The sequence below is a fragment of the Poecile atricapillus genome, chromosome 2 (assembly GCF_030490865.1).
Source record: "Poecile atricapillus isolate bPoeAtr1 chromosome 2, bPoeAtr1.hap1, whole genome shotgun sequence".
NCBI classification, from domain to species: domain Eukaryota; kingdom Metazoa; phylum Chordata; class Aves; order Passeriformes; family Paridae; genus Poecile; species Poecile atricapillus.
The window spans coordinates 87,249,569-87,264,555 of record NC_081250.1 but is presented as its reverse complement, the minus strand read 5'-3'; the positions used below and the strand labels follow the sequence as shown (position 1 = coordinate 87,264,555).

At 37.9% G+C, this 14,987-nt stretch overlaps 1 protein-coding gene across 5 annotated transcripts in view; it reads right to left on the bottom strand.

The window, feature by feature from the left end:
* Positions 1 to 14,987, bottom strand: part of FHOD3 (formin homology 2 domain containing 3) — a 377,669-nt gene that overhangs the window by 36,256 nt on the left and 326,426 nt on the right. For all 5 annotated transcript variants that reach the window (XM_058831361.1, XM_058831363.1, XM_058831362.1 and 2 more), the window contains 3 exons: positions 11,658 to 11,840; positions 6,937 to 7,056; positions 6,309 to 6,470 (listed from right to left, as the gene is read on the bottom strand). In XM_058831361.1, the coding sequence (XP_058687344.1) occupies positions 6,309 to 6,470; positions 6,937 to 7,056; positions 11,658 to 11,840 (465 nt within the window). The remainder of the gene's footprint in view (positions 1 to 6,308; positions 6,471 to 6,936; positions 7,057 to 11,657; positions 11,841 to 14,987) is intronic.

Sequence of the window (14,987 nt, the reverse complement as noted above, 5' to 3'; positions counted from 1 at the left end):
ATTTTTCTTCAGCTTTCCCTTCACATTTCCCTTGGAATGTGCTTTACAAACACATTTCTTCTTCCAGCTAAATCTCCTCTAGTCCTTGGGCTAAGCTCCCCCGCTGCTGCAAGTACAAAACCATCCGAAAGTCAAAAATACTGCACCTAAATACCCTCACGTTTCCTGTCTCCTGTGTTGACATTCAGCTCCTCAGCAGGGTCAAAGATGTCACAACTGGATTGAAGCAAAAAACCCCAAAACAATTGAATGAATGGAAACTGATGAAACACTTATTTTCAAAATCACTCTATCCAAAGTTTTGTTCTGAAGGCCAGTGAATAACTTATTACCTAGATTCAGCATAATCGTACAAGGCTTCTATTGTTTGATACTCTCTTGGCTTTTGCTATAGCTTGTTTTTTTTAGTGGTGAACATATAAAATCCAGTTATTTTTTAAGGAAGACCTGGATCTCTGCATTTTTATCTTAGTCACTTTAAGAGAAGATTGATGCTTTCACAATGACATGTTGCCTTAAATGCACAATAAAATGACAACTATTTTATTGTACCTCATAGAAAGATATACATAACCACACACAAGCTTTCTCTTTTCAAAGTTCAAGATAGTTTCTGCAGCAGACCACAGTCTAGTCTGAGCTGTTTATAATTTAGGGTCAGACCGTTCATTCTCACATTATTACAGGGATGCGTTCTGGCAGGGAACATGAAATCTTCCTCTTTTCCTGAGTTGGTTCAGTGCCAAAGGAAATTCTGAGAATTGCTTCTTGCAAACATGCTGTCATCTGAGAGCAGCGACCTTCTGTGGCGTATGTTCAAAACTGTCTCCTCTAATATTTCCAGACTGGCTTCCTTCACCAAGTGTCACAAGAATTATCCCAGGACCCTTGTTAGTCTCACTTGCACACTGTGGGCATGCATTTTAAGTGAGATAGATGCCAGCTCTCTAAAGCAAGTAATATATAAAGAAGGTTCTGCCCAGACATTTCTAATTCTAGGGTAAGAGGTGGCATCCTGCAAAAATAATTCTGGAAATGAGAACACTTGAATCAACCAAATAATGAAAAATTAAAGGACAGAGGTGACAGAGGTGCTTACTGAGGTATGACCAGAGGAGTCTGCCCAATTATATACACATCTGTACTGCATTTTACTTCATTAAACAATATCCTAAGTACATGGGATCTTTTTCACAGATGCTGTATAGCAGTTCCCACAATCTGGGACAAAGGGGAGCCATACCACACAGTGGTAATGCAGGTCCCTTCAGATGATGTTATGTCACCCACAACAATTCCTGCAGTCATTTCACCTGGAATGTTACCACACTGCTGTCAGGCATATGTGCTAAAATCCATCTGCTCTCTTTGAGACACAACCTCAAAGTCTGATTTATCATGGAAGCTCCTTTCCCCTTGCCCCAGTTTGCCCCGCAACCAGCAGGATCTGCCATTCCCTGCTCTGCTTTCACCTCTGCTCCTGCTAGCCCATGCCAGGATCTGGGGCAGCTGCTGGCATCACAAGGAATGACTGCAAGAAACCTTGCATTCCTGGACTTTTTTTCCATGGAAAATAAAATTTGACTTTTGGCATTTATTTTTGTTTGAAATAATGTAGGGAAAACATACTTGAATGATAACTGCATGCAAATACTTTCTGTCAAGCGAGACACGAGAAGAAACCCCACTGAAAGAGTACAGGAGGCAGCATGATTTTCCCTTTTTTTTTTTTTTTTTTTTTTTTTTTTTTTTTTTTTCTTTTTCTTTTTCTGCTTTCCAATGTATCAGGCAGAAGCTATAGCATGTCAAATGTTACTTCTGTCCCAGCCAGTTCCTTTCTACTAAGGTCCTTGGAGGGCAGGCAGCTGTAGGCTTCTTTCTTCTTCTTTCCCCCCTGTGTATGCCTTAGGCTCATCTGAAGTTCATTCCTATCAGCAAAAATCCTCGCCCCCTCCCATGCTGCTAACATATTTTATTTCTTACTTTTAAAAGCTGCCTGATTTCCCACTGCCTAGTAGCTGCAAGTATCCTGTGTCCAAGTCTCTTGCTGCAGGGGTTAAAAACCAGACAGAATTTTTACTTGTAAGTAAATTAAAATTAGGGGAAGAAAATGACAATTATAGCTTGCTCTATGGAGCTGGCCAGCTTTTAGATGCACAGGGGAAATATCTCTGGGTTACAGAGAGAAGATGAACATTTCTAATAAAGACACATTTTTTTATTTCCTAACAGAGAAAATACTGGGGCTGAGGCAACCACTTCTTAAGGAAATTTCTAAGAACAACACTTGAGCTTAACTGCAGAAATCTGAGGGTCTGCTTCAGTATTAGGTATATCAGTTCCGGTACAACTTCAGTGAAATAAACAAAATATCAAGAAAATAAAAAGGGCAAGTGATTTTAATCATGTGAAACTAAATAATCTGTGCTGTGTATGACTTTATAAATGTTTCTATTTATCTAGAATTCTATTTTCCCTCTAATTTTTTCACTTGTGTCTGGTTTTTTGGTGCCATTTATGACTTCAGTCCTTCAGTAAAAAGCCACAAGTTTTGCAATAATTATACTATTTTGTTTCTGGTTTTTCTTGCTCCTTTTTGGTGGCACAGCCTGTTTTCTTTATGTTTTTGGGTTTTTTTAATGAATTAATGCTCAGGAAATTCTTATATGACGTGCATTTCAGGGGAAGGGGCATCTCTGTTTATCTACAGAATGGAAATTGTTTAGCCCTCGTGGTTTCTGAAAGATGTTTGTTGGCAAAATGGAGCTCAAAATGCAACCTAATCCACAGTGAAATATTAGTTCTCCTTTCCTGTCAGCTTTCCTAAACCAAGATTTCGCCTTGTCTGTGACCATTCCCTTGAAGAGGGCAGCTTGGATGGCTTCCACATCCTAACTCTTTGATTTGTGGTAGCTATGATCAAGTGGGAATTGAGCTTGTTACAGTAATCCATCAGTGGTTTAACACATGCAGGAACATCCCATGGAGGGAGACCTTGGGCGACACAGGGAAGGTTAAGGCTATAATTTCTCTTAATGTGATTTTGTCTGGCCTTTTTAGATTTTTTGTCCGCTTTGGGCAGGGCCACTGGATCAGCAAACCACAGACTGAAAGACTGTGCTCAATTTTGCACGCTCTTAAACCTTAATTTTTTTTAGGTGACAGCAGTAGGTTAAGCTTTCTTCCACTTTCTATGACTGAAAAATAGAAGAGCCACTTGGGAGAACCACACATGGTGGTGAGAATTTTGGAAAATAAAGGCTCTTCCCATTTGTGGTAACTTTTCTTCTTATTGATTAACTTGATCCCAATCTAAGAAAAAAAAGCAAATAACTTCTTAGCAAAAAGAAGAAGCAGAAAATGAGAAACCAATATACCTAAATGCTAAGAAAGTAAGAATTACTCAAATTAAAAACAAAAACAAAAACATAAGAGAAAGTAAATATCTTCCAAACATGAGAAACCCAACTCACTGAAAGCAATAAATCAGAGATTAAACATAGGCTGTACAAGAGGAAAACTAGGAGAAAAGAGATGAAATCTAAAGAGAAAATATCTAAGGATATAAAACAAAAGACACAAATTCCTTTATGGTATCAAAAAAAGAAAATATGTAGGAGGTCCTGGATCACTGGGGATGAATGAAACTGAAGAAGGCAAAACTTAGAGAAGGGAAGAAAGATGACTTCTTTTCATCCAGCTTCACCACAGAGGATGTTGGGGGAAAAACAATTCTGGTCCCCTTTCATTTTTCTGTATTATTTTTTCAATAGATGTGAACTAATAGCAAGGTTTAAACCTTACTAGCAGAACATGTTGGAGAGAGATGATATCTTACAAAGCAGTAAACAAGTAGAATATAATAATTCTGATATCAATTAAAAGAAAGAAATTGAGCCACTGGCTAAAATGAGTATGAATATTTATGAAACTGTACTTGGTAACTTAGAGAATCAGAGGCTAGCAGAAGTTTTGCCTATCCCTAGGAAAGCAGCAAAGTTGATGCAGAGGTCCAGGTTCTATTACTGTATCTGGTAATTTGGCCGAGAGGATGAAGGACAGGAAACTTAATACATAAAAATAACCACTATATTCCAAATGTTTATAAAATAGGGAAGAGGTAAGAATACTCAAATAAAATTAAATTTAAAAATCTTTTCAAGAGCCTCATGGGAGGCCACATATGAATTGTGAGGTTAAGAGGGCAAACGAAAAGAAGAAATACGCATTGATTCTCATTTGTTAACATGGCTAACAGCAGGATCATGGTTTGTACTTTGTTTTTCAAAATTATCTGGAAACAAGGAAGCATATCCAGAGGGTAAAAACTACAGATGGCAGGAAATTATTCAGATTAGTCCTGACTGAAGATTATTAGGGGTTTGAGAGATAAGCAGTAAATCTTCTTCAGCAGCTCACAGTCACTGCTGTAGACCGCAATGAAGTGCACAGCACAGAGCAGTATCTGACTCCTCTGAGAGTTCTGAATGCTCTGTCAGCTCAGGAGACTGCCTGGATGTCCTTGGGAACTGCCCTGGGACAACGGGGGTCCAAAGGGGAGCAGCAGGCAAAGAACACAGAGAACATCTTACAAAAGGGAGCAGAAGGGACAAACACTAAGATATGACACTGATAAGAGAGGCTGGAATACTGTATTTGCTATTGTTTAACACAGTCTAAAAAAGTAAGATGGAGGAAAAGTGTGGAAATGGTCTCCTGAAAAAAAGATATAAAAGGATCATTTAAGACTTAGACAAGGATCTGAACAGCCTAGTTTAATTTGGTCTTGCACTGAAGAGGGTGATGGATCCTATGACCTTCAGAGATCCTTTCCAACCTAAGTTATTCAGTTAATTAGAGAGAAATAATATTTTGACTGTTCAGTATATTCAGACAGTAAACCATGAAACCGGCAATTTGAACAACAGAAAAAAAATAGATTATGAATTAATTGCAAGAACTGCACTAGGAGCCAAAATAAGATTTCATTTTTGCAGTTTTAAAAAATATATTGTATTATAGAGATGTCCTGGGTTGTGGGGGCAAACAGCTCTGTTTGCCCCCACACTCTCCAGCTCCATTCCAAACATCCAAATAAGGTGGCTTTTGGAAAAAAGCCTCTATTTGATGCACATAATGAAGATTATGGCTCATGAAATTACATTTTTCAAGGAGAAATTGTTCACTCCCTTAGAAAATTCTTGTGCTCCTCTATCAAGCAGCTGGTATTGACCACTGTCTGAATCAAGACACTACAAGACTAGATGGACACTACAATTACCTGCTGTAATTATTACCATCTCTCTCAGACATGACCCCTAAAGAGAATTTTTTTGCTTGCTATCTCCCATGTTTACTCCATTAATCAAACAATGTACTATTTTTAAGGGTTATTAATGAAATCCCACACTCTGAGAGATCCAGGAGTGAGCTTACAGAGTTCCTAATATGCCAGCTCACAGCAGTAATAAATAATCTCCATACCACATTGAGCCATTGACCAGACCTATGCAATAACCAGGGAATTACCATTTTTTGACAAGAAGTGCTGCCACAAGTTTCCTTTATTTCTATTTATGTTCCCTAACATGAACATTATTTTCAGGTGAAGGACAGAAAAGGAGTACTGTAATGTAGGAAACTGTACTTTGATGGTGACAGAGTACTGGAAGAGGGTACCCAGAGAGGCTGTGGAGTCCCCTTCTCTGGAGATGCTCAAAACTGACTGAGACTTTTCTTCTACAACCCACTCTAGGTGAACCTGCTTTAGCAGGAGGTTGGACTAAATCATACGATGAGGTCCAACCCCAGCCCTTCTGTGACTCTGTGAGTTAAACCAAGTATTTAGAGGAGTCTTTAATTCTGGAAACAATTTTATTAGAAAAAAAATTAATTCCTTCCACTGGATTTAAAATACAATCAGGCATCTGCCTTAAAAAAGAGATTCCCCCAAATGACAGAATAAATATATTTGAAGATAATTGCCAAATAAAGTTTTAACCTGAAAATGGTTCCTAATAGTTACATACATTAATAATGTACCTAACATTAAAATGGCTGTCATAACGAATGGCTGCCTGAGAGTGCACTGATGAGGGAAGCTTGTGACATACAGAAATAAAGTTCAGAAATGAGAGTACTGGCATCTTTAAAATTCAGTGCAATTGACACAATTAACACACACTCATAAATAGTGCTGCATCCAGGAAGGATCAAAAAATCAAAGAATAGAATAAAATCCTACGTATTTCACTTCCAAGAGGTTTTATAAAAATGTACATATAGATGTATTTACCTACTGGACATACCTTGGCTGACCTAGTGATGGCCCCGATCTCTGAATAAAGATCAGTGCTGTCTGGGAACTTTTCTACCACCATAGTGCAGACGTGGTGCAGGAGGGACTGTTTGTGCACTGTGTCCTTGACTTCTGGAACCTTCTCGAGGTAGCTCAACTCAAAAGCTTTGGCCTGAAAAGGAAAAAAAAAAAGGAAGAAATCAAAAATAAAAATGCTTACTCCTTCCCACGCAGATTAGTAGACAAAAATGATTACCAATAAGGGGCAGAGGGGAAAGAAGAAGAGGAAACTTATTGCTTTTATTAATTTTTAACTTGCTGGAGACTAAGCCTAAAATCAGTCCATCTACAGTGAAATGACCCACGACACAGTTCTCATAGTTTGAATGCAAAGCATCAACACTACATTTAAGGGAGTCACACTAGAAGAGTGCTTAGCTCCACATTTCCTTCGGATTATGCTGAAAGAGGCAACACACAACACAGAACACCTTAACATGCAATAAAAGCACGTTCTATTCCCTAAATTACTTTTCTGGTACAAAATAAGTAGCGGGTTGCAATTTTCACAATGGTTTTGACTTCTGTTTTTTTTCAGGGAAAAAGCTGCAGGGGAAATCCTGGGATGTGAGGCTTACGTTGGTTCCATTCAGAAAGTTCCCAATTGCTAGCAGAGTAGAAAGGATAAATCCCAAAGTTTTATTGTGCTCCAGTTGGTCCATTCCCTCCTTCAGGTCTAGCAGTGGTTCTGCAACTTCCTACCATAAGAACAGAAACAAGAAAGTGAAGGTTAGTTTTTAATTCTATGGTTTAGATTAATTACTGTAAAAAGTTCCTGAACTGGCGTCTTGCAGAGTGTAAACTGGCCATGTGTGCTGGCTTTCTTCCATGTTCCAGCTAATAAATCACAAGCAAGGACAGCAAAAAAAAGTACATAAAATATTTTCCTACTGTTGTTTCTTTATGAATGCACTTGCCTTACTTGTTCTGGGAACTGTCCTGTGATTCCAAACAGGAGAATGCACATGAACACGCCCAAGACCTGACTGATAAAAAAGTTTATTAAAAGTATTTTTTTCTAATCTTTGAGCAACAAATAAAAAAGTTAGAAACCTTGCTGACTTAACATTTGTAGCTTGACCCTACAGCTTTCTTCAAACAATGGCCACTTTTCTGTTTTAGATATGGTTTTGTGATAAAAAACAAAAAAACAACAAATAAAAAAAACCCCAAAACCAAAAAACCCCAAACCTGCTATAAACATCAAGCTTCACAAATAGTCTCATTTTAATCTTTTAATTTAATGCGTCTTCTATCCACACATGTTATCTGAGACATGCATACTGGTAAGATTTGAAATCATAAATTCTGTTCCATTAACTCAGGAAGTGAGCTACACCAGAGAGTTCAAAGGAAGAGAGTGAGGGTAATAGAGCTGACAAAACTTATTTCTATGTCTCTGTGTGAGGCCCAGGGTTATTTATTTTGTATGCACAATAACAGTTCACATTGTTTCTATCTTCAAATGCCATTCTAAGCATCCATGAGCAGCATTCTTTTCACAGAATCATAGAATGGTTTGTGTTGGAAAAGACCTGAAGATCATCTAGTTCCAACCCCTGTGCCATGGGCAGGGAGACTTTTTTTCCCAATTTCTCAAGCTGTTATATTCTTTATGAGCCAAGAAGCTAAATTAAGATGCTATTTTAGACCAAGAGGCAAAGTAACTGAGAACTTCACTTTCTTGGAGACATACAATGGTTCCTTCAACAACTGCAGTGATATTTTACCATAAAAGATGAATGAAACACATTTCTAGTCACTACAGAACAATTTGTCTCTTGAAAAGAATATGGCAAATTCAAGACAAATTAAGAGATGAGATAGTAAGCTAAGTAGTTTATGCATCAGAGGAGAGGCACTAAATAATCCAAGACTTTGTCAGTCAACAAAAATGAAACTGCTTCACAGTATTCTTTGAGTTGCTTTAAAGACAGAGTTGATTTAGTTTGTTTTGTTGTGTTGTGGGATAACTCAAACTGCTCTGAATCTGTGGTAAACATGGGCTTCTGAGCTATTTCATTTAGATCAATTTTCAACCTGTCAAATAAACATTCCTAAAAGACCAATTTAAAACATTCTCCAGGAGAATAAAAAGTTGTCATAAGAGGCTTCCAAACCAGGCCATACTGAACCTTTAATTTAGTCATTTAGACAAGTTATCTGAGCTTAGACTTTCTTGCATATAGTTCACATTTATTATTAGTCTTTATTTCTTATTTTATTGTAGGATTAAAAAACAATAAAAAAGAGTGTGCAAGATACAAAACAATGAGGCAAATTTCTGATTTTTTCACATTTACCCACTCTTGCTCCCTATAAAACTCACCTTCTACCTAAAGAGGGCAGATAGACAAGGCAGAGCTACCTCATATCCTTGGCTACCACATTTTTATTTTTCAGCTAAAAATTAGGTTTGAATGAAATTTGATTGGTCCAGAACTTCTGTCTGAAAGACACTTCATAATGCCTGAAAAATGTTCAGTGCATACATACAAATGAACTCAACTCATTGTACTTTTCTTATTTCTACACTTGCTTATATTAATTTTGTGATCTTTAAAGCTTACACAAAAAGGATATATTTGTCATCACTGATCTTAATAAAAATAAAAATCAAAGTTTATATTCCATATTTAAGACCTTTAAATTCCTTTTGAGATAATAGAATTTGACAATATCTGCATAATTAGTAGTTTCATATGAGGAATGAGTAGCACCACAGTGCAATTTTTTTAACTTCTGATTGTGCATTTAAACTTGGACACCAAAAGAAAGGTGACAGAAATTCCTGTTCTGCTAATGACCTTTAGTAAGCATTATAAGTTAACATTTCAAAGGACCATATACATTAACAAGCAAATAATTTGGAAAGAGTTTTTCTTTTTTTAGTTTTCTATAGAGAGCATAGAGTGAGTATTTATTCACCCTGTTCAGGCCTTCACAGTCTGAGGATGCTCCCTACAAATGTACCCTGACTTGCTTTAGTTAATTAAATTCAAGCTAAGAAAGATTATTTCTCTTACTATGCCTGAAAAGTTTTTCATGAACATGAACAATGTATCACTTGACCGTTTTCTTGAACAATTCATGTTCTTTCTTTCAGGTTGTCAGAGATGAAGCTAAAACTTGCTTAGGCAGAACTCTGTTCTTGGCAATTTAGCAGAAGAGTCTCATGCATGAGAACCCGGGTCTTACCAATAACTCAGGTATTTCACACTGTTGTTAACAGGGACCATCTAAAACTTCCAGCCTCATGGAAATAATATCACTCCTATCTTACATAAAATATATGTGTGACTTGGTAAATAATATGAATGCATTCTGAACTACTTGAATTTTCCTTATTACAAAATAAGATTTAAAAATAAAAGATCAAGCAAACGCCAGACTAAAAAAAAAAAAAAAAATGGCAAAAGCTGTGGAGATAAGTGACTTTGGGACCTAAGTTTCATGAAGGGTTTTCCCCTTTGCAGACAGATCTTCTGTAAAACCATAGTTTCAAGAACAGAAGAATATTTGTTAGCCACTCAAGCGTCTCTTCATAATTACTAATGCAAATTACTTCATTTTTTAAAACTGAATATCGCAGTATCTTATATCAGTCTAAATAATATGTAGGTTTACTGGTTACCTGGAACTTAAACTCTGACCTTAACCTTTTTCTTACTGGGGACACCCAGGTGCTCACTCTCCCTTGCATCCCTGATGTCTGATCCTGTTTCTTCATCCTCACCCAAGACCCAAGCTGTCTGTCCTATCTAGGCTTGTCTGCTAGGTTTATTGTGTGCTCCTCATACTTCATCACCCTTAGCACATGTTATGTCATCTACCATTTTATGGTAAGTACTGTGCTTAGTCCTATCTACCTTTAAACAGGGATAAAAATGTTTTTTTCTTCACTACAGCTGTTGTTTCTTTGAGTAATTTAAGTGTTTGAGACATTTTGTACTGCATCCATTCTACATGGATTTTAGCTGGCAATAAATTAACTAACTTTGTGGCAAAAGGAATTTCTTTAGCTTTTTGCAGTGCTTTAAATGTTGCTTTTTTGATTGAGAGAACATTATAAATTCTAGGTATAGGCAGAGATTAACAGCTACAGCCAACACAGTTTACATGAAAGTTACAATTTATCCATGTGGTAACTTCAAAGCAGAATAAATAGCTGTACCAGAGTGAAAAAAAAAACCAACCAACCAACCAACCAACCAACCAACCAAAATAAACTGGCCAAAAAGTATTCATGCCAGATACAAGTATTTTGTTATACAAGTCAGAAAAGTAAATGGCTAATACTAAAACATTCCAATTAAAAATCCTGAGTATTCATGTGACTGCATGTCCTAACATCTAAGAAAATTAAGTAAAGGTTGAGTAATCTTGACAGTATCACCAGCAAATCAATCCACTGTTGCACAACTCATCAAATAACAATTGCTAGCAGAACATAACACATTTTCACAAGCATGTCCCACTTTTTAGACTCCATATCAGACAGTTATACTGATTTTTCAATCCACACCTATGTGCACAGATACATATACAAAACTAATACGTAGAGAAGAGAGCTGCTTTAATGGCAATGCCAGGGGCATGCACCAGAAATGCAGCCAAAATGAAGTTCCTGTTCAGAGATTCCTGAAAGACCTTGTGAAAGGCAGCAAGTACCTGAAATCCCCTACACAGTTTCATTCTGTCTTATCTATGCACCGAAATTTTACCCTCTTTTTAAAAAATTTTTGCCTGTGATTCATCATTCTTGACAGATATGTCAATTATAGTGTACTTTGAATGAATGCCATCCATTGGAGAAGGTGGCAACAACTGTGCGTGACTGACCTGAACTGTCTTGTGTTTAGAATTCTGAGAGCTATAAACAAGAAAACCTTGATGGATGGTGTTTTCCTTAGTTCAAATGGATATAATGTCAATACTCTCATGATGTAAGACTAAATATGGTAGTCCTCACTCAATCTTTACCAAAGAAAAGTTCTCATTGCTCTGAAGTAAGAATTTCCTGAATAACAACATCTGGCGAAGATGTAGCAGAGATTTAGCCCTCTTCTTTGTTTCAATATCATTACTGACTAATTAAAGGAAGGAAGACATAATCTCTTAATTTTCTTTTATAGAAGGAAGAGATTATGAAGGATCAGTTTAGCTGTTTCCTGGTTGGCCACTGAAACAAAAGCGACCCATTTACCATTTCCTCAAAAGGTCCATATAACACCAAGGTCAGGGAAAGCTTAAGCAAGGCCTCAGAAGAGTCTCCACCCATCCCTGTGCTTTCCCTCACCTTTTCCACTATCTCATAGTCCATCTTGAATGCCCAGAGCTGGAGCCTGGCAGAGAGTTCACTGATGGAGGAGAGGGTGAGAAGGAACTGCTCAGCGCTGCCCAGGGGGACATCAGGATTCGCCAGCTGTGCCTCCTGGATCTTCTGCTTTTCCTCCTCGGTTGGGATCATGGTCAGGATTTTCTGTACAGGGAGACAAAAGGCAAGCATCAGTGGTGGGGCTGAGAGGAGTGTGAGGCCTGGCTGATCGTGACCCCCATAACAGCCACAGTAGAAGTCCTCAAGTCCTTGGCTGTTAAATTAGGACAGCATAGAAGAAACCAAGGTCTAATCCACTGCACAAGGAAGCGAAACAAGGACTGTTATCTCACACACTACACATCATTTTTGTTTAAAAATGAATCTGAATTAAAATGCCTTTTTATTTTTTTGAATTCTGTATTCAGTAGATATGGCTGATCATGGGATGAAACACTGAAGGAGATGGAAGGAAATTGGTTAGGATTGATGTCATTGACTTTCATATGTTTAAGTCAGAACTTAATACCTTTTTGTAAACTACATATCGAAGTAAGGGTAGAAGCAGAACAGTTTTGTGGCCTATGATTTACAGCAAGTCAGACTAGATTTTAAGGCCCCTTTTAGCCCAAATATCTACAAATCTTCTAGAACACTTCTAAGTATACAGGAATAATTTGAAGACTCTTGTCCCTTGCTGTTCTCATAATTTCTTACTTTTTGTTCAGTCTGTTTTGTTTTTCTCATGGAACATGCAGCAGTTTCTTATGAAACTATTGCAGTTTACTAGGTCACTCCTAAAAATTTTACCCTAACTGACAACTTCCTAAGGAACACACATTGAATTTAAAGCTGAATTATACATTGCATAACATATGGCTTTTTTTTCTTTTCATATGAAAAAGAATCTCAATATTTTCAGTTTCTGCTGTCAGTGTGGCTCAAAATGCTTAAACTTTCCCTTTAGTTCATGGATTTTACAGTTTTGTTTAAATGTGGCAGCTTTCCTTCTGAAAGTGTTACTCTCTAAGGTATTGCTTCTTAATAAGTTTTTAACACAATAAATGCACTTCAAAATAAAAAAAGAAAAGCAAAACAGTATAAAGGCATCAGATAAGTTGCGGTCTCTACCCTACTGATAAATGTGTCCTTAAATAAAAGCAGATTTTTAACACAACTTATGTTTATTCATCACAGGAATGAGCTGTTTTTGTTGTAGCTGTCTATAATGACAGACGCTGTTTTGAAGGGGAGGAGAGAATAACAAAAATACAGCCAAAGAGCTATCAGACCTGCCAATCCAAGCTACAGTCTTGTTCCATCACTGGACATAGCTAATTTTATCAAAGCAGCACAACTGCCCCCTTCCCGTACTGGTAATTCCCCTGGATTTTTATACATCACTGGAGCTAAGCGTGGATAGAGAGCAAAGGGCATTTCCTGGTCAATCAGGCAAAGAGCAACAATTAAGCATGCAAATAATGTTCAATTTGTTGAAATGGGACTTATTTAATTCAGCCACAGCATTTGTATTGCTGTCCATTTTCTGCCAGCTTCCATAAGCATTAATAAAGAAGCATTTTTTCTGTTAATGTTGCCTCTCTCTCTTGCTCTTTGTTGTTATAAACAAAAATGACAACAACAAAAAGCCTCCTTTCTTGGACACTCAAGATTCTACCTAAATAAATTTATATCTTAAGAAAAAAAAAAAAAAAAAAAAAAGAAAAGAAAAGAAGAGAAAAATCCCTAAATACACTCTGGTGGTTTTCCTTAGTCTGAAAAGGACTGCTTGGAAAATATTCTTATGTACACATGTTCCAATTGCCAGCATCTGTGTATTGATTTTGAGATGTACCTGCCATCCATCCATCCATCCATCCATCCATCCATCCATCCATCCATCCATCCATCCACCCAGACATGCTGAAATCTGTAACTTGGATAATACCTAACATAAAACTAGATTTATAAGTAGCTGCTTCATGCTCTCAGTGCTGAACCAATACTCATCTAAAAAAGTCTGAAAAAAACCCCAACAGATTGAGCCTGAAACTCATATAGAAAGGTGTTTTGCAGTGTCCCTTGAAGGAGTCAGTCATCTTAGTGCCTACTCCTCTCTTCCACAACAAGAGGAAGCCAACATGCGCACAGGTGAGACAGGGCAGCTTGCAAATAGGATCATATTGAACATCCATACATGGAGAGTTTAGCAGTAGCCATGTGATGGTAAAAATGCTTCTGATGCATTTTTTGAAGGCTAACACTGCAGCAGTATTCTCAATTGCCTCCTACAAATAACTAGGACTTCTGGCCGCTACCCAGGGATCCCACAAGTATTTTGTGGTGGGGCAATGCCTTCACTCCAGATTTTGCACTGCTTTGGAGCATTTTAAAGAGAGCAAAGAAACAGTAAGTTTTATTTCCAAAGGGACTCTCCTTCTCCTTGAGCTTTATATAAACATCACGAGATAGATGGAGCTGACAAAAAGCATTCAAGTCCAAGCTCTGCAAGGCTGCTGTGCTGCATACTGTACTCTGTGAAACAAAGGATGCCAAGCAAAAGAGCCTGTGCTTGTGGTGCCAGCTGCTGAGGATCAGCCCTGCTGCTGAAAGCCATGCCTTGGTGGGCCCAGAGCTGCTGGCAGGTCTCACACCATCCAGGGTGCAAGTGCCCCCATAACAATGACCTACATTAGTACTCTCGATCTGACTGGGCAAAAGATTCTGATCCTGCTTGTCATCATCCTTGGTGAGCCCCTGAGCAAGTAGTGAGATGCTCCTCTTCTTGATTTCCACTCTATGACTAATTTGAGCCATTTGTTCAGTGCTGGAAACTGATGAGTACACCATCTGCCACTTTATTATTATTTTAGCTTTTATTTCTATCATTCTTTGAAAAAAATCTAACAGTAAAAGTAGCATAAAATCACAGCAGGGCAGAAGGTTACTGGCACCTGATGTGACCATTAAATCACAAATAGCTTAGAGTCCAATCATTAGTTCATACTGCTCTTCCCAGTACACAGAATCCCAGAGTGGGTTACTTTGGAAGGGATCATAGTGGGACTACTGATCCAACCTTCCTGCTCAAGCAAGGCCATCCCAGAGCAGACAGCACAGGACTGCAACCAGACAGTTTGTGAATATCTGCAGTGAGGGAGACCCCACAGCCTCTCTTGGTCACCTGCACAGTAAGTAAGTTCTTTCTCATATTCAGGTGGAACTTCCTGGGCATCGGTTTCTGCCCATTGCCTCTTGTCCTATTGCTGGGAACCACTGAGAAGAGCCTGGATGCATTCTCTTGACACCCTC